Genomic DNA, 20,314 nt, shown 5'->3' with positions numbered 1-20,314 from the left:
TTTTTGACTGAAAGAAGTTGTACTGCCGGATGACAAAAACAAATGATGTACTGCCGGCATACAGAGCCTTTTGGGAAAAAATATTCAGTAGGCTTTCAGTGCGTTGAAAAATAGGGTTATTTCGAAGAGTAGAAAATCGAGAAAATTTAGGCCCACTCACTTCACTGACATGCATTCAAAACAAATTTATTCGTTAGCACGCACAGCAAAGGGGCTCAAAAAGAGAAAAAAGTAAACATAAAAAGGTACCCAAACATGCTTTTAAAAATCTTTCTATTAGTGTTCATGACAGATTCAAAAAATATTCCTAAGGAGGTTTGTCCGTGATTGCCCAGCGGCCGGCATTATCCATGACTACCCTACTGTTTGTTTAGAAAATATTAAAAATTGCTTGAGCAAACGAACATGCCACAAACGACGTTTGCTTTAAAGGCAATCTGTCACGACGTTGATTGGTTATAAGAACAGAAGGATTTTTATTGTTTCCAGTCCCCCTTTAATTTATCGCATTGTAAAAAATATGGCGGAGCGCTGGAATCGTGTTTAGGCTACTGTTCCAGCTATTGTTCTCGTTAACCAATCCCAATCCACAACGAGACAGATTGCCTTTAAGAGCTAAATGACTCAGCAAAGTTATATCTTGTGCATGATTAACTTAGTGACTTCCAAGTCAACAGAAGCCATCGCAGCACGAGAGAAGAATAAGAGAGAAAAATGCTTCCATACCATCTAACCTTTCTGTACAAATGAATGCTATCTTCATTCTAAAGATTCTACGCAAAGTTGAAAAGCTCGTCTATAGCAAGCAGCTAGAACCGAAAAAATGAAATCAACGCGAACACTATTTACAAATAATTATTTACAAATGCAATAAGCGACTAAATCAAACCCTGAGTTAGAAGAAAGCAAGTCATCTGAAACTACAAGTTCTTAGAACTCAAATTTATTTCTGGGAAATGAAAAGGTAAACCTAAAACAGTTTACCAACCAACTAACAGAGAAATGTTGGTAGGAAAAGTAACCGTAATATGAATTGTCAAAGGTTTAAATGACAATATCCTATGACAATAAATGACAAAATGCTTAACCAAGCTTACACCTCATAAAGACATAGAAATATTTTTATTTCGTTTGCTAAAAAGGTAAAGGCAGTGTGTTCATATACATCGTTAAAACTGCCGATGAAATTCGTAATTGAGCTCGACAGATCTGTGATTTGATTGGCTTAGGCCAACCTTCTTGTACGTTGATTGGTTCAAACCGAGCTACACCCCCATTGAAGAAAGCTAATTGTAGGGACATTGCTTTTAAAAAGGTGTAATCACTTCTCTGAGAGGCCCAAAGTTTTGTCAACATTGAAAAAATTGGCTGGACGACCACCACTAGAAGGAGAAAATATTCACGATTGGAATCAATTTTTTTATTCCCGATTCTTACAATCTTCAACGTAAAAGTAATGGTTGTTCTTGCGGATAAAAAAAAGGAAATAAAAGCAAAACACCACAAAACTATTCAGTACACTAAATTTCTAAAAAGCGTCTGACACGGCTCAAGCAAAGATGAATCTATTAAAAGCAAGAGCAAGCAAATTATTGACCTACATAGAGGTTGCTTATTTAAGCAAGCTGCAAAATAAAGAAAACTTCAATTAAATTCATGAATATTGTTTGCTTCTAGCAAATACAATTTCGCTTTAAGCGACTTTGAAGGAAAGGATTACATCTCTCTCCCCCTCTCTCTAATTAAACGGAATTACATGAGAGACTATGGGATGGTATAATGTTTGTTAGAGAATCGGCCATCTAGCTGACATTCTACTTGGAAAACCAATGGCACCAGCATCGCATTGCCACAATCATTAAACCATATACCCTTTTGAGGACTCATCCACGCCACCTCTCGTCTCACGAGGTCTAGAAAATAACGAGCAACTTATAAATGATATATAAGACCAATATGATAAAGAGAATACCTGTGTAAAGTCCTTTAACTAAAATAAATATTATGAAGAACGATTTCAATTGTACTACCATGACATTCTATTGCTCTGCACACTAGCGACATTTAAGTCTTCATTGAATCTGTTAAAGCAGCAAATCTGTTTTGTAGGATGTCATAACAAGCCTACCCTGCGTTCGTTTCATTTACTCTGATGAAGCCCTGTATGCCGGGGCGAAATATTAGTATACTCTAAAATTTAATTTATTTTGAAAATTTATTTCGTGACATTGGACTCTCGTCGTCGTATTGCTTTGTTCCTGTATACCTTTCTGCTATAACAAGACTTTCAAAGGGTACACTCAGTTATAAGGCTCTGTTAAGACTGGATTGCAACCTTTGGACAGGTAATTTCCCTAGCAAAATAGGCGGCTTGTTCCCATAGAGAGTGTTAAAGCTATTTGATCTTTGCTCAAGGATTCAATGGACCCTATCCCCCCTCCTTCTGGATATTTCGGTTTTGGAAATTGGCGGACGACCTTGTTTCATACTCCAATTTCATTTCAAGAAGAAAAATATCTTCGTATCATGAAATGAAATAAGTTTGAATTTAATGAGATGTAGTTTAATCATGCGGTTGTCGAATTTCGTGGCGAATACGGTATAAATGGGACCTTAGGCCATAATCTTGCCAGTATAAATCAAGCATCTAACAAAGATCAACCGTACCTCAAATAAAGCAAAATTTTACACACAGCTTACCGTTCTATTTCCTTTTCAAGAACAATACCGTTAACTGTAAATATTGACGCCGCTAGGGAAATAAACAAAAATACTTTAAATCAAATGATACATCAGAATCTAATGCATACACATGGGGAATGTACACGAATGGGTTGATCATGGGGCTTGATAGCGCTATTCTACCCTATTCACAATCTTACCGACTATTCCGAGCTCAAACTGATATGAAGACTTTCAGATCTCAATGCCAGGGCCATTCTTAACTTAATAAATGGAGGGGTAATTGCCTCTCCCGCCCTAATCATTTGTCATTGTTTTGAACAATAGATTAATGTCCTCTTCTTTATATAAACAAAGGTTTGCTCCCGCAGCTAGTTTTCTCTCGAGGTGACTTTGATCGATGCCCGTTTTTAGAGGAGGGCGAAGGGGAGGGGGGGGAGGTGGGGGCGCACTCGATGCAGATGTATTACATTTGGACTCTGAGACAAGACAAAAACATATTTATTCTATATATAAAAATATAATAGAACATGGGGTGCCAATTTTGCCGATGAGACGACCCAACTAACAAAAATCTGACTACAAGCTTGCGGATTGATAAAGTTTGAATTTAAACATGTGGTTAGGGGAAATAGCTTTCTATCAGTAAATATAAAAAACTGGACCTTTCAACAAGAAACTACAAACATTATGTTCAACTGAGACAAAACAAAACGTTAGAACTTACAGTTAGGCAAAACATAAACCTCTTTTGGTAAGTCCGAGAAGTAGCTGTGACGTAATGCCTCGTCGCAAGTTATTCGTCTCTCTGGGTGACACTGGATAGGACAATTGTATCAATATATAAGTAACAATACAAAAGTAGATCGGTATTGGATCTTCAATATTAGAGATTTACACTGAAAAGTCTAAAGTGTATAGATTCACTGTAGGTGCACTGTTCTTTCAATAATCTTAAGCTTTCAATAATTCCCACACTGTTGTATTATATATTCCTCTTTACATGCATTGTATGAGCTGGGCAAGATAGGACGAGACTTATTATTATCTAAAAATAAAATGCGTAAAGAAAATATATAGCGATCGATCTAATCCCTCGTAAAACATGGGAACAAAAGGAAATGGATTGTCAACCAGGGCTGACAGAACATATTAGACAGGAGCATGATGTTAGACCTTTTTGGGCTTTGTAGTTGTAAAATGAATTTATATTTTTTGACACTTCTTATCAATTCAGGTGATTAAAAGCAATGGCGTAGTGCTATCAAAATAACAAGAAGGGCTCTTGCACAAGATGTTGCAAAAAACAACAGGAAAAGTTGAGATTTAGAAAAAGTAGCCCCCCTAAACCCTGAAAAAAGAAAACCTCAAAAATGAATTCAGTGCTCTTTGGAAGCTAGAAAATTTAAAAGGTTTTCAGCTAAGTATAAAACACAGAAGAAAGTGACATAAAATAACAAAAAACCTGTATCATTTTTGAAGCAATATCTTCCGCTCCGTCGATTTCGTTAAGCCTGGACAGAAAAAAAAACTTTTGTTGAGAAGAGTAAAGCAATCCCAGAAAATTGACAACAATTTTTTTACGAAACAGAACAAAAACATATAAGCAATCAAAGATATAAAAATAATCATAAACAAATTTGACATAGGGAGTGGATAACTGAAAACGTCAAATGATCGATGAATGTTCATATTTCGACAATTTACTTTAGATTTCAAGTGCTGGAGAACTGAGAAAATTGGAAAAAATCGGCAGTAACGATTCAAAGTGGGGGTAAAAAATCTTCATTATAACAAAGACATTAACCAATTTTATAAAAATGTAAAGGGAATGCTAGGCTAGGAAAGTTAAAACAAAGCCTTCCATGAAATACGATGCAAGACTCTTGCAAATGTGCATGGTAGATATAATGCAATGTTAATTAGAGTCAAGTGGGTGCACTTTGAATGGCATTTTTCTACTATCAGTGTTGGACTAGTATACCCCCTGCCTATGTAAATAGTCCGTCCTTACGTATTCTTATTTACTCGTGTTCTGTTATTCATTTATTCGGTTACAGTTCTCTAATAGTAAAGTCGCCAAGTTAGAAGTCTCTCTTTTCAGCAATCTTTAGGCAACATTAGATGTCAATTATCATTTCTAAAAATGAACGATCTCCACAATAATTTCATCGTAAATCATTAGCGCACCTTGAGTATTAGACAATAATGATTATTGGTGTAAATTAATAGGAAAAAATATATGATTACCTTGGGATAAAGGCGCTGATATCTTTCTCGGAATAATTATCAAAGTCTTCTGCAATGTGAAAGCATATTGATAAATGTGTAGAGACAATAAGTCAATTAAATGCAATCGACAGATACTGAAATGGCTCGAGCTGTCTGTTGATAAACTTTCGGCCAATCACTAAACGTGTGAGTGGTATTACGATCATTGATTGGCCAATTTTGATTGACTGATGGTTTAAGCCACTTCAAAATCTGTCGATTGCCTTTGATGTCATTGATAACAATAGCTGTGATTTCGCTGCCTTTTCTGTACTTGGCCTTTTCAACACAAAATTTTGCCAAACTATTTCTCCTCAGTAAAATTCACAAGCAGTCTACAAAAAACTCGGCTGATGATCTTTGGAGGCCTATGCTCGAGATCTTCGATATCAAAGGACACTCTTGTTGGATCACTATTTGATAATGACAATAAAAAATAATCTTCCAGGGTGCAGGTAAATTTATTTGTGCAAATCAGCTTTTTATGAGTTTTAAAAAGCGTAGGGAAATGGAGCGGCTGGTAATTCAAATAGAATGCAAAAAATTGAGTCAAACCTTTTAGTTTGGTTAACCCGTAAGAAGTTGGAAAAAATTATACAAATATGAGTGCTGATGGATTTAACTTAAAACAAAACTGAAGGCATTACACAATTGTATATTAACATGAAGAGCTCGTTTCCAACCTTCTCCAGAAATTATATATGGCAATGATCAAAAGGTGAACTTAACAAAACTTACCAGTTGTAAACAGATTATAAGTGCTATACCATTCTCCATCAGGGGATCCACAAACCTACATATACATATAAACATAAAGAAACTGCACATTCACATAACTAAAATTTCTAGCCATTCAAAAAAACATCAAAAATAATATATAGTTCCTAAGAATTGACGTTTCATAGCAGGCATTCAAAAATGGGTCCAGTCCTTTTACGTGGAAGTTATTCGAAAGGAGAATCAATTCTGTGAAGCGTCCAACCAATTAACTAAAACTTGACACTTGAGCTGAATTATAAAGGTCTTTTTATTACTAGAGAACAGCTGACAAGCAAATCGTTGATTCAGAAAATATTCATTGCTTTTCTATCATTGTCATGAAAGCCAAACACATGCAGTACCAACAGGAAACACAAAAATCTGTCACAGATAAATGTCATGAACAACACGAAATAATAAGATCTTATAGCTAACCTTCCAGATTTTATCCAGCTGATCTTTAACTCCTTTTGTTCCAGGAAATAAGGGAAACCCAGTAATCATTTCTAAGAATATGCAACCGACGCCCCTGCAAAGAAAAGTAAGGCGTCACAAGGGTTTAAAAGGGAATTTCAAGCTTGATGCCTGGAACAGCAAGACATTACAATACAGCCTAACGAGCATTTTCCTTCACGGGGGATATGGGGTAAATAAGAAAAGGGCAGCTAAACTCGACTTAGGCTGGCAGGGGGTAGGACATATCTCTGAAAAAGTGGCTTGAGACTGACTGAAGACAAAAATCCCAGCTTGCTGGGAACAAGGGAAAATGCCCGGGTTATTCGATTTTTCGAAACGACGCCCCACAGTCGGGAAATTTTTAATCGCAGGGGTATGTTAAAGCTGCCCAACAAAGTTATTTCTTTAAGGCAATCAATCTGGTAACAAAAGCTAGCTCAGGGATTCCATGCTTGCAGAAATCTCAATGTATACCTATCAAAATGCTTTAGAGTATTTAAGTGTTAGGTCAGAAAAACATATTCTTAGAATTGTTTACATTCGATCAAATAACTTAAATAAAAAACTAGGAACCTTACGAATTTCGCCAGGCTATTTGACCGATATTCAAAACTCTAAAAATATATTCTTATGACATCATCCTATCAACGAAAAAGTCATCAGCTTGGAAGAATCCCGTTGCATTGAAGATCTTTTTTATATTAAGTAGTTTATCTAAAGATACGTACCAAACATCCAATGATGTAGAATACGTTTTGGAGCCGCACAGCACGTCTGGTGGCCTATACCTACGAATAACACGTTGAGTTTATTGCTTGAAATTGATGACTTCAAAAATGAAGACAACGATGCTTAAATCGAATAAGCACTATTCTGAATGACGGCGTTAAAGGTACTCTCTGATTGGTTCTGCGACAAGAGACATATATAGTCATATATGACTTAGCGTATGCTTTCAGTGAATCAAAACCTGAGTCCTATATTCTATTTCCTACTTTGCATATCTGCGAACATTTAATTCAAATGAGCATCCGCCAGTCAATGTACCTTGGTAAACTTACCATAAGGTCACAACTTCGCTGGAGTATGTTCTTGATGGGACGGTCTTCGATCTTGCTAGGCCTTAGGTAAAAGAGAAAAAGAAACTAAATAGAAGAATTGCTATCATTCAAAATTGAAATTAGCCAATGATGCAAGGCTGTAAACTTATACACTCTTTTTTTTATAAGAACCAGTAAATTTAAGTTCAGGCTGACTGTTCTTAATTTTTTCGAAAATCTGAGGCTGGATTGTTCTTAATTTGTTCTCAAATTAAGAGGGTGTAAGCAGTGCTATTGCTAGCTTTTTCGCTCTAAGGAGGTGTTCAGGCCTCATTTGCCAACAAAGTGAGTGAGACAGCCTTAATTTGCTGACAAATTTGAATATTCACCGAAAAAGCACCTACACATCGCTAAAAATCCTCGATTTTGAGAAAAAACGTTGTTCAAAATTGCATTTTGCAGAAGCTCAGCCTCAGCTTGTTCTTAATTTGTTCTTAACGTTTGACCAGTTTTGAGGCTCGTGTTCTTATAAAATTGTTCTTATAAAAAAAAGAGTTTATTGTAAACTTGTTGCTACACAGCTTTCGAAGTAAGTTTTCGATGATTGGGACGTGATGGTTATCGAGCGGTGTTATTGTCCTTTCTTTCGGTTTGATTATACCTTATGATTCCTTCACCTGGAATTACAGAGAACTGACGACTTTTCTCACTCTAAATAAAAGTTGGTCACGGTAGGTATTAAAACCCCAGACCCTTAGAGCTGTAGTTCCCGAATTACTGAGGCACCTTCACACCTGAAATCAAACCATTCGGTGAAACAACCGACTCCCAGCCATTCAATATTAAGCTCTTACTCCTCCTCTTTCGGTGTGTTATACAGTTCCTTGAGCAACACATATTCTCGATGTTCGGTCAACCAAATGTAGAACATTTAGTTTTTTCTATTTCATTGACTGTGATTAAAATTTTTGGGTGTTTTAGACAATGAAAAATCAAATCAAAGATAACACACATTGAAAAATAAAAAAGCTTCGTTTTATCTAGACATAATTTAAGCTTCCAAAAAAGTGTGACCACAGCAAAATCAATTTTTTTCTACTTGTGCGATATCGGGTGAGAAAAGTACTCCAAAGTAATTTTAAACTTTAATGGAAAGTTCCATCAACCACTGCTTTGCAACAAGCCCCTTTGTAAGACAAATTAGCAAGAAACAAAAACGACGATCGCAAATCAGTTTTTGAATAATAAGATGAAGCAATACGCAAAGACGTTTCAGGAACGGATTAGCTAACCATACGAAGAGATTATTTCGCTCTTTCATCGATTTTAACAGTTTAATAGTGACAATGTTAAGCAACATCGAAAAAGCCTTACCAAAATCCGCCAATTTCAGGTCTCCTTGCTCACTCAGTAAAAGGTTTTGTGGCTTTAAATCTCTAAAATGTTAAAAAGATTGAGTAATAAGAAATGGCAAATTGGCAATCCTAATCAAAATTAATGATTCAATGTTCATTGATTCAATTCAATGTTCATTCATTCAATTCAATGTTCATTCATTCAATTCATTTTTGATTTATCCAATTGAATGTATTCGTTACACATGGGCATGCATATGACGACCATAACGAGGATGATTATTATGACAATGGTGACAGATATTGTCGATGATACCGTAAAGCTCTATTAAACCCGCCCCTCTCTATTAAGCCCCCCTCTCTATTAAGCTCCCCTCTTTATTAAGCCCCCCTCTCTATTAAGCCCCCCTCTCTATTAAGCTCCCCTCTCTATTAAGCTCCCCTCTTTATTAAGCCCCCCTCTCTATTAAGCCCCCCTCTTTATTAAGCCCCCCTCTCTATTAAGCCCCCCTCTTTATTAAGCTCCCCTCTCTATTAAGCCCCCCTCTCTATTAAGCCCCCTTATCAAGCAAAAATTTGAAATAAGCCCCCTCTCTTTTAAGCTTCCTCTCTTAGACCGAAAAAAATAAGCCCCATACCCTCCGGGGTTTAATAGGGCTTTTACGGTAATAGGAATATTTGCAATCATCCTCACCTATGCAAAATTCTTCCTTTGTGGATGTACGATAAACCACGCAGAAGTTGAAACAGGAACAGCTAAAAAGTAAAGATGTAAATAATAGTCTCTTTTCTATTCAAAAAAGGGTAGGAAAGACTTTTCAGGTGAAAATGTGCCTACCCCTCTTGCTACATGGATCCACATCGAGCATAGAAAATTGACTGGTGCAGTGGTAGCAACAAGAAAATCATAGCAGAATAGCTATGTGAATCGAATAATTTGTATGATCACCTTCTCTCTAAGGGGCTACCTTTCCACCTGAAAGCCAAAGAGTTCTTTACAAATGGTGGCAATTCTAACTTCCCACTTTGTTAAATTGGACAAATAGTGTTTATAAATCAAATTTAGAAGCTATGGTTGTAAAGAGCTGACTTTTTCCTTTTATTTGTTCCTTTAAAGGGAGAGTAATCTCTTTGTGCCTAAAAACTGGCGAATTTTTCATGTCGGCTAGCAGACAATAGACGTACATTTGTTGTTTAAACAACTTACAATCATGGTAAAACAGGTCGAAGGTAAATACCTTTACGTTTTGCTTGTGCAGTCCATTTGGATATTTTTCAAGATACTGGCAAAGGTCAGTGTGCTAAAAAAAGTTTGTTTGATAAAAAAACATTTGCAAACAAAGGTTTGTTTGATAAAACAAAGGTTTGTTTGATAAAAGAGAGATGTTATGTAATACTACAGCAGCTATTTTCGACAACTAAATGAGGTTATGTTTGATGTCTATTAAGTTATGTAATGTTCCTTAACTGTTATGTCTTCATTCAATAATAGAATACGCACGTTCTTCATATGTTCACATAAACATTGCCGTTCCAAATAAATTGCATTACATTGTTAAAAATAATGGCACTTTTTGTCGACTTTCAAATATAACAAGCATCTGAATGCACAAATTAGAAAACACAGACGTACTAAATAGCGAATTTAGGCAATGTTTGAAAATCTTGCTGACACTATAGTAAACGAAGTAAGAGAAATAAGAAACAAGTTTTTATTTGTAGAAATAGAGACCATGTCTAAAGGAGAAAAAATGCCACATGAGAAATGAGCTAGTTTGCCCAGTCACACAGCCTGTGCTCCTGATTCAAAACTTGAAAGTTATGACCCTCTACTTTCTATGCGGTGGTTTTTAGAAGTTTTCTCGAGAATGGTTTAGTCCAAAGTGCAATACAATTTTCGCAATGTTCTGGGGATGTTTTGGACAAAAAAGAGTTGAAAGACTACACTCATTTTTTTTATAAGAAACGAGTACTGGACAGTCAGAAAAATTAAGAAACTTCAGTACTCGAAGCAAAAAAACTAAGAAACTATGAAATCGTGATAAAACTGAGAACAACGAAATTTTGTAAAATCCAAGAACAAGATTGCCCTGTTGGCCTAGAACTTGAGACACAAGGAATAAAAATATACTTCCCACATCTAAATACAGCATCGGAACGGAAGCGAATCACTTGACGTGATAAAAAAGGTCACGAACATTTCTTAACATCATTCATGACAAGAAACAATGAGTATTGAAATTTCCAGAACATTAAGAAACTGGAATACTCAACATCGACCTGTGTTTCTTATAAAAAAAGGAGTGTAGCCATTTGTGGTGTATCCTTGTTAAAAATAATCTTTTTAGTGTGCTGAAGCTATCTATGGAGAAGATGAAAGATCGTTATTTTATAAACACTCCAAAAACTTAGTAGTGAAATTCTTGCCAGGGCCAGCATAAAGACCAGATTTGCACCGCATTGAAAGTGTTTGGCTTCATGTGAAAAACATAATAAACCATTATCCTAATGGTTCTCCGAAACCAGACAATCAAAAAAAGTTTCATCAGGTCTGACATGAATAAATTGGCTTATTACATGCATCCATTTTAAACTGGCTGATTGCGGTTTCAAAAGTCCGTAGAGACAGACACGGAAGTTTTGATTAATTGAGTATTGATCTTCCGATTCCTCCCCCCCCCCCCTTCCCCATTTGAAAACACAGATAATTTACATAACAATTACATAATCAATTTTTTTTTCAAAAATATTACTCCAAATATGTATATTTTCCGCTTCCTGACACATAATTGGAAACAGATTGGCTACAGAGATCCTCTGTTGACAAAAAAAATTTTCTTGATTCCTTACTGAAATAACAGTGAATGCACCAGACTTTAAGCCATAAAACAGGCACATGTTTTTAAAAAGGCTTTCTGCCAGACAGAACATACCAGATATTCAAAAACCAATGTTAAATTTCTATTTGTATGGATGATGTCATGAAGGCGGACAACGTTGACGTGCTTTAGTTGCTTCAGAAGCGAGGCTAAAACAAAAGGATACCGCGTACAAGATATGGCTTGATTTTTAGATTACAAAAAGGAATTGCCGGATAAAGCAACATAGATTTGAAACTTGCAGAAGCAAATAAGTGAAATATTACTGGGTTGAGAAAATAGGAAGTTTTCTTATTTATGAAGCTGGAATTATCAAGTTGAATGACCACAGGGCTTATGTTACAAACTCACGAATCTTCTCATGTTTTTAATTTTTCTTACAATGCCTATTCACCTATGCAGGTATTTCCTTTTAAAGACTTGCTTTAAAAAGTCTACTGTTACAGGCTCATTACGATATGAAAATGGGATTTGATTTCAAAAACTGACAAAAAACTAGCAAATATACATACATTTACAATCAATAACATACCTTCACGAATGGCGGTAAAAGGGGCGCCCTCTTCTTGTTGAAGACGAATCTCCTTCAGTGCAACGTACATTTTGTTTACCCTTTCAATAGAACATGAACTCACATCAATGCTTAATTATCCATGGTTTAACAAAAATCTTACGATATTTAACAACAAATAACACATAGAATTTATCATTACTGAAGAGGAATGTTGCTGTGCTCTCCGGTTTTGAAAGAACCCTGCAATTGACACGCCCCCTGTGACTCACACGTACCCTTTGACTTGCACACCCTACCCTGGGTACCAGCCTCACTATGTATAAAATAAAATAGAGAGTCTGGTCTAGTGCGCCCCATTCTCGTTCTGGTGTGCTGATATTAACCAATCAGGAACGAGTGTACAGATTTCTGTACGTTCAAAGGTCACAGCGAAACAATAAACTTAGCTCTGGTGTAAAACATTGAACAGAACACAACATAAATAAATGCTAGAGACCGTAACGATTTAGTTTGAAGATGCTGTTAAAACTGTACTCAAAGAATATTTTCCGCATGTTGTGGAACTTAACACAGAACAGCATTGAAAGCCTTGTTTGTAGAGAGAAGAGAACACATATTCCTAAATCTCACTCTACGGCTTCTTAAAATTGCAGGTACTTGAGTGGTATTAAAGAATTTTTTCAAGAAAAAATTTCCACTTTTTTATTCATCAGTAATCATAAAATATATAAATGATTTCGTATAAACAATTTAAACAATTTCTTTTATGTCCTGTAAATTGTTAAGCATATTGTTAAGTAAATTGTTCTCAAAACAAGCCTAAAAATTCACAATTTTGGGTTCAGTGTATGTACAATTTGGTTTCAATCTGATGACACATTTCATGCAAAACAAGAGCTTTGCTACTAACTAGAGGGCAATCACCCTCTCTAGCCCCAATGACATTCCATTGTTTCAACAATAAGCTATTGTTTTAATCTTTATATAAACAAAGGATTACCCCCCCCCCCCCCCCCTTCAGCTGATTTACTGTATTAAAGGCTATGTATCAAAAACATTTAGTCGCGACGAAGAAAGAGCTTCCGAAGACACGAGGTTGACAAAACTGGAAAATGATGTAAGGGTTATTATTAATCAGTTGCATGTGTTTCTTGCAAAAACAGATAAGATTCAAGAACAATACAGGTGAGAACCAAACGGCAGCCTGACAGATTTTCTATTTGAGGAACTCTCTTCAAAACAAAGTTGACAGTCCCTTCACAACACAAGGCTACAATATGTTCACTGTTATTTTTCTGCACTGAAAAGGTGTCTCGGCACCAACAGAACTGCTCGTAAAAAACAACAGAAGCGTTGCAAAAAAACAAACAGGCACTTGTCTGTTGAGGTATTATTTATTGCTGACTTATGACTGCGTCAATTCAAATCACCAAAGAGAGAAAACAAGACTCAACATAAGTCGAAGAGATAGAGCGAATCATGAGAAAGACCCTTTTTAAAAGAAATATCAGCATGTTGACTGTACTTTGATCTCACTGAAAGCCACCAACGAGTAACCGTAGAAATATTTATTATCTAATGCGGCACATGTTTCTCTTTCACACGTTGAAAAACAAGATTCTTGCAGAGCGGATACAATTTTTTGCAATATAGTATCTGAAGAATTATGCTATCTTAACTAGAGCTGCGATTTCACTGATTTAGGCTTGGAGAAAGGACACCGAAAGACGTTTCAGGCTCTGAGGGCAATAAGAAATGCTTTCAGTGTGCACCAAATGCTGCCGTTTTCAAGAAACCTCGAATCTTTGCACTACAAAGGCGTATTTTTATAGTGAAAGAGTTACATAAACGGGGTACAACTCCTGGGTACAGTCAAAATTAGATTGAAAACTAGATTGGAAGCTAGATTTTTGGCTTGAAAACGGGCTATGCTCGAAATGTCGTTAATAAATTCGCTTTTTTTTCGAAGTACAATTTTACTTAAATTCCTAATTATATAAAATCATCTGACAACAATGATGTTATGACAAGATTACAAGTCGAAATTGAAAGCCCCAGAAAAAAAGAATACTAACTTGCTTATTCCTTTGTAAACAGTTGCATAAGATCCTTCTCCAAGTTGTTCCAGCTTCTCATAGAGATGCAGACGGTCAAATGGTGGCGTAGTTTGCTGCAATCAAAATATACAGAACATTGGTTAAATTTTTTCAACTACTTGCAAAGTAGATGTTTGAATTTAGTCTATTGGTAAAATTTTCAATAGGCAAGCGGCACTGATTGGAAACCTTTAGCAGTCATGTACCCACGATTTTGCTTGGTCTATTTCGATACATAACTAGGAACATATATTTCCTAGCTTAGAGTTTTCGATCGATGCTCTGAAGTTTTGTGCTCTGTAGAGAGTCAGACAAAATGCTTAAGCAGGTTTCAAAATATTTGATTTCTTCAAGGCCGTTTCAATCTTCGTAGCAACAAAGAATTGTTAGTAAACAAAGAATTGAGACCTGTTCTATTTGGAACCGTAATGAATTTGCTACGGATAGACCTCGCGTTTCTACATGATCGCAAGGAACGGTTCCATTTGGAACTGCTAGCCGTACCCAAATGGGTCTACTAACGAATTAGATTCCTATTGGAACCGTACCATGGAAACGGGTGGAACGGTTCCAACTGGGTACATATAGGAATCGCGGATCTTTGAAAACCCTCCCTTTCTACCTCTCTAACAGGGCAGTGTTTTATAAACAGTGCATTAAAGTCTTTTGCAGTAAAGAAATGTCTCCCTGTCTTTTCCCTCAGCACAGTTTTCAGTTATGTAGTCGAGGGTAATCTAAATAGGGGAGTGGTTTCATCTTCAGTGCAGCTAAAAAAATTAACTTGGCTTGCCATGCTGATTGCTTTGTCTTGGCCTAAATGAACGAAGCTTGAAGGAAAAAAGAATGGGGCGCTTTGCAGTTTCTTCAGAATCAATTCCAAACGGAACAGGTCTCGTGGAAAAGCGAGGCCTAACCGTACCCACTTTGATACGGTTCCAAGCGGTCCCGTGGAAACGCAGCCATAAACTGCAAGTACTGCGTCATCAACATAGCAATAAACGCATGAAAACAACGCTAAACCTGAGCACTACAGAACCAGTGTAAATTGAAATACCTTTTTGAATCTTTCTTTAACAGAGCAACAGAAAATAAAATACTCCGTTACTGTCTTGAGTAAGATCATGATTCACTTCGTGTTAATATCGAGACAAAGTATGCTAGCAAAATAGGACTGTTCCCAGAACAATCCAGGATTTCATTTCAAGATTGCTCCGTAAAAATGTTGTTATAAAGGGATATTGCGGTGGTAGAACTCTGTAACTTTCATTATCTTAAGAAGCAGCTTGTTTCTGCGCAACAGTTTTAAAAAGCAAAACTCTGTTTTCTGCCCAGCTAAACACGAATTTAAATATCTAATCGTTTAATTAGCTCGATTTCCTCTTTTCAAAGTGCCGTTTCGCCACAACAAAGCAAAAAATCCTTTAAGCTCTTTCCACACAAACTATCTTCTTTCTTCATTGCCCCCCGCATCACTGCTCAGTGGGCTATCAAATCCGACTTTATAGCATTTACCATCTTTCATGTATCACAATTACGTTTGAAATATTGAACAGTTATGAAGCAAAGGTAAAGGTTGAAAGTTTCTTCGACATTTTCGTCGAGGGGCCTTAGTAGTAACTTTCTAATGGGTAACACTCGTTGCCTCCTTTTGATGGCCTCGTTTTCAAATACTGTTGATGGTGGTCAGTGCAATTAACAATTCGATTAGAATCGTGTTCAGTTCAGAAAGTGTTCATCCTTCCACTTGAAATTTCCCGCAAACTGAAAACCGTCATTAGCAACAAAAAAGTAAGGCAGGGCTTGAGGGCTCGATGTTTTCCGGGACCAGAGTTCAATATGAAACCACATTATAAAAATGTACTTGCAATCTAAGTGAATTAAACCGGCGTTGTTAAACCACTTTAAAAAAGTAAGAAAGTGTGAACCATTCTACGACGTTGAAACATTATTATTAATTAAATTTGGAAGCAGCATTAAATGACTAAAAGACAAAATGATGAATATACTAATGATTATAATTGCCACTCGAAAAATTAATTAGAAGCGCAAGCTTCAATTTGAAAAAACCAAAAAGGTAGCAAAATTGAACGTTTTTCTTCCCTAAACAGCATCAAGGAAAATGATAACAAGTTCACAATCTAAGTTGTAAATACAGAAGAAAGGTCACAAAAATATGTGACATTGAATGGTTCATAATAAGTCGAAAATACAAAAATTTGGTATAACATCTTGTCCAAATGGCCACTACAGTAGAAATTGAGAGTTTTATTGCTAACATTACTAAAGCAAAATCTTAGGAAAACAGCGGTGGTTGAAATTTCATTTGAAATTGCTTAAAAATTGTATATTTTTTATGTGTATGAATAAGATTTCGTACGAATTGATTGTTATTTAAACAAAATAAATTGTCTACAAGAAATTTGTCGAGTCACGGTAATAAAGACGACATTCAAAACTACATTGCTACGTGTTCATATATCATTTGTATAGGGGTGAGCAAACCGTAACCAAAAAATGACACCAAATCTCAGAAAAAATTTCAGAGCCCTGGCAAAGAAAAATAACAGTAAAAGAGTGCCTTTTAAATAGCCACTTCTAATACTATAACTCACAAACATATTATAAAATTAAATAGCAATTACCATTTTCCTGGGCTTGAATAGGAAAATTGATTGGATGATGTCTTCGTAACCCATATTTTTAATAAGAACTCTCCTGTCTCCCCTATCACTCCATTCGCATACAATGAAAACGTAGCCAAACACTCCCCGTTGCTTTATCCGACAAAATGCGTTTATCATGTACAGCCGTTAAAATCATTCATTCAAATACATATATCTTCGCTTGCGGGCTCGGCTTTCAATTATTAATTACCATAGGTACTGTTTTGGTTTGCAATGATTATAGCTTGGTCTCGCTTTAAAACGTCATTCCTTGATAGCCCTCTTAGTATCGATAATCAAACACAATGGCCGAGGGCTACAACAATTATCCACTATTGGGTACTCCCTTTACGTAATCGATTAATTCATTGGCTACGCTATTGTAAAACATACGGATCTGTAACACATTGTGTGGTAGCGTGGGTCAGCAAAACATAACCGCCAAATCTTCAATGCAAAAAATTGAAACTGGTAGTACATGGCTTGATATAAAAGTTGGTAGAGACCAAAGTTTTATAGCCCAATTTTTTAATAAACATAAACACTCTTAAATACAAAACAAAAACAATCGAGAAAAGGCGGAAAAGAGAGGCATATCTGGGTTATGATTACGGGTGGACAGCGTAAAGCCATTTGACATGCAAGTCCAAAAATAACTTGAACAGAGGCAAAATTGAACAGAGCATGCGCACATGAAAGGAAACTGCTCACGTGAAAAATAAGCTTAGTCGGAACACCTAAAAACTGAATATATGGCCATTGGTCATAAAAGACGAATTAACCATATCCAGGGGGAGATAAACGTGGAAATAAATGGAGAAAAAATCCAACGAGCCCATGAAGTAAAATATCTCGGAGTCACTATCGATGAAAACCTGTCTTGGAACAAGCAGTACAAGAGGTTTAACAGTGAAATCAAAGTGGTCTTTCTTCGTTGAGGAAAATTATGGGGAAGTCTATCCGCTACAAAGCTTGAACATCTTCAGCGTCTTCAAGACAGGGCACAAACATTAATCGAAAGTGCTAAATTTGCGGACGGGTGGAAGTGGCTTTCAGTTTCGAACCTGATTAGATATGACAGGGCCATAATGACGTACAAAATGATGAATGGTCTTTGCCCTGACAGCCTTAGAGGTTAATTTTATCATTAGATCAGAGATATCCAGGTATTCGACAAGGAATCAGCTTGATATTGACATCCCAAGGCAAAATTTTGAATTTTCAAAGGGAAGTTTCTTTCACTCTGGGGCCAAAACATAGAATGAGATTCCAAGAAACATCAGAATGAGCCCCACAATTTCAATGTTTAGAAGAAACTTGAAGGGATTCCTACAAAGTTAATAAATTCCCAAAACAAAACACGCTCCCTAGGTAGAACAGCAACATCTTTATTTTGTATATATTAAAAAACTAATTTGTAGTAGAAGTAGTTTATTTATATTATAGCTAATAGGGAATTCGTGTATAAAGATTTTTAAAATGAAATGAATATGAAAAAATGAAAACACTGCGCGCTGCTCTAGGATTTCACCGATTTGCAGAAAGGCGAGAACTGTTCACGTGTTCTTCTCTGTGCGCAATTTGATCAACCGCTCGTGGTCGAATGGCTGTAAGCCACTTTTACCTGTGTCAAATGCCTTTAACGAGCGTTTCAAACTAATTTGCATTAGAAACAAAAATAACATCGCCAGATGGTGAAAGAATTGGCAAAAAATTAGTAGCTTCAATGAGGCGGCTATGTGAGAAGGAAAGGTAATAAAAAAGGTTTAGAGGAAGAGAGGGAATATCTGTTACCTAACATTATGCACTGGCAATGCGCGGTGACATCTCAGCGTCCAAAGTTTCGCCATCAGTGAAGAAAATGAAAGATTTCAAGGCAACAACAGATTTCAACTGCCTTAATTTCAACAACAAGAAAGCCAAAAAACCAGTGTCACTTTGGCTTGAAATACAGTAATTGACGATCCGCGAAAATTCAAGGTCGAAACAAGAACAGACTCAAACATTTTTGCAAAAGTATAGCGTCTAATTGCCAGTACAGCCTTTAACAAACGCTACGTTTACGATCTAAATCTTGGCGTTTTTCTCGATATATTGGGAAGTTATGTAAACAAGGGTAGGTAGTTTCTTGTATGAATAACAGGCATAGCAGGAAAAACAAGCTAGGATGTTATAGGAATACGTATGAATGTGTGTATGAGTTAGTCAATGAATAGTCGGTCGAAAAGTTACTAACTATATACCCAATGTCGAGCGATCCAAGTTGTCGCAAAGAGCATGCACAAACTGATTATCGGCACCCTCCCTATTTACCTACAAAAAAGCATTCGAGAAGGAACTAACTATATACCCGATGGCACCGAAGGAGCGATCCAAGTTGTCACAAAGAGCATGCACAAACTGATTATCGGCACCCTCCCTATTTACCTACAAAAAAGCATTCGAGAAGGAACTAACTATATACCCGATGGCACCGAAGGAGCGATCCAAGTTGTCACAAAGAGCATGCACAAACTGATTATCGGCACCCTCCCTATTTACCTACAAAAAAGCATTCGAGAAGGAACTAACTATATACCCGATGGCACCGAAGGAGCGATCCAAGTTGTCACAAAGAGCATGCACAAACTGATTATCGGCACCCTCCCTATTTACCTACAAAAAAGCATTCGAGAAGGAACTAACTATATACGCGATGGCACCGAAGGAGCGATCCAAGTTGTCACAAAGAGCATGCACAAACTGATTATCGGCACCCTCCTTAATGACCTTCAATAAAGCCATTCGGTAACAATTTAGGCTATTATACGCATAATTTAATTTCACATGCCGGTATCGTAAAAACTATGATTATTTTCAATTAACTTTTTAACAGGGTAACGTGTGAAACAGCTAGCTCTAGCCGAAAAATGTTAGCTCTAGAAATATTCAAAAAGGAAATCAAACTAGTATAACGAAGGTGACTAAGCGGAGGGAAGGGGCGAAGATGCGAACGAGATAGAGTATAGCGAGGCTGGGTGTAGCAGAAGAAACCGCTTCAAAAGTGACAACAATAACAACAACAACAAATAAAAGAACACTCACTAACAGCCACAACAGCAACAACCTACACAATAACAGCAGCAACAACTATAAAAACAATACAATCTAAACATGAAACCATAAACCTGTTTCGATTCTTAAAGAAGCATCAACGAAAAAAAAGGAATCGACGTAAAAATACCAGGTTAAAAAATTCACAGAATATGCGTGTACACAAACACAAAAAAATTACAATCTCTTGCTTGCAGTCGCAAACCAAGCATCTTGCGGCTATTTTGTGAAAAAGTGCAAAAAATAGTTTAGAGGTCGCGTTCATGTTTCTTTGACCAACAGCAAGACCAAAAGTAGAGATAATATATCTAAATATATTTTTGTCGAAAACAAAGCTTCAATGAGACTGAATAAATTATATACTTAATAAACAATTGTTTTTGCTTTAACATCTCTTCGTTCCACTTTAAAAGAGTTTGCAGAAAAATGTGAAAGACAATTTATTTACCATAGTATAATGTGATGAGAGATGTCATGAAGCTATTGATAAAATCTTTGCTAAACTA

General features: G+C 36.3%; 1 protein-coding gene across 3 annotated transcripts in view; it reads right to left on the bottom strand.

Moving 5' to 3' along the window:
- Positions 1-723: 723 nt before the first annotated feature.
- Positions 724-20,314, bottom strand: part of LOC135681246 (cyclin-dependent kinase 5 homolog) — a 29,953-nt gene continuing 10,362 nt past the window's right edge. For all 3 annotated transcript variants that reach the window (XM_065195611.2, XM_065195612.2, XM_089111885.1), the window contains 15 exons: positions 14,032-14,126; positions 11,975-12,054; positions 11,497-11,591; positions 9,802-9,864; positions 9,258-9,319; positions 8,583-8,644; positions 7,230-7,290; positions 6,897-6,956; positions 6,148-6,241; positions 5,692-5,746; positions 4,933-4,981; positions 4,148-4,196; positions 3,410-3,500; positions 2,701-2,752; positions 724-1,913 (listed from right to left, as the gene is read on the bottom strand). In XM_065195611.2, coding sequence (XP_065051683.2) covers positions 1,859-1,913; positions 2,701-2,752; positions 3,410-3,500; positions 4,148-4,196; positions 4,933-4,981; positions 5,692-5,746; positions 6,148-6,241; positions 6,897-6,956; positions 7,230-7,290; positions 8,583-8,644; positions 9,258-9,319; positions 9,802-9,864; positions 11,497-11,591; positions 11,975-12,054; positions 14,032-14,126 — 1,023 coding nt within the window. In that variant the 3' untranslated portion in view covers positions 724-1,858. The remainder of the gene's footprint in view (positions 1,914-2,700; positions 2,753-3,409; positions 3,501-4,147; positions 4,197-4,932; positions 4,982-5,691; positions 5,747-6,147; positions 6,242-6,896; positions 6,957-7,229; positions 7,291-8,582; positions 8,645-9,257; positions 9,320-9,801; positions 9,865-11,496; positions 11,592-11,974; positions 12,055-14,031; positions 14,127-20,314) is intronic.

Source organism: Rhopilema esculentum, chromosome 12 (assembly GCF_057945365.1).
Source record: "Rhopilema esculentum isolate cy_ngs chromosome 12, ASM5794536v1, whole genome shotgun sequence".
Lineage (NCBI taxonomy): Eukaryota > Metazoa > Cnidaria > Scyphozoa > Rhizostomeae > Rhizostomatidae > Rhopilema > Rhopilema esculentum.
This window is presented reverse-complemented; position numbering and strand designations above follow the sequence as displayed.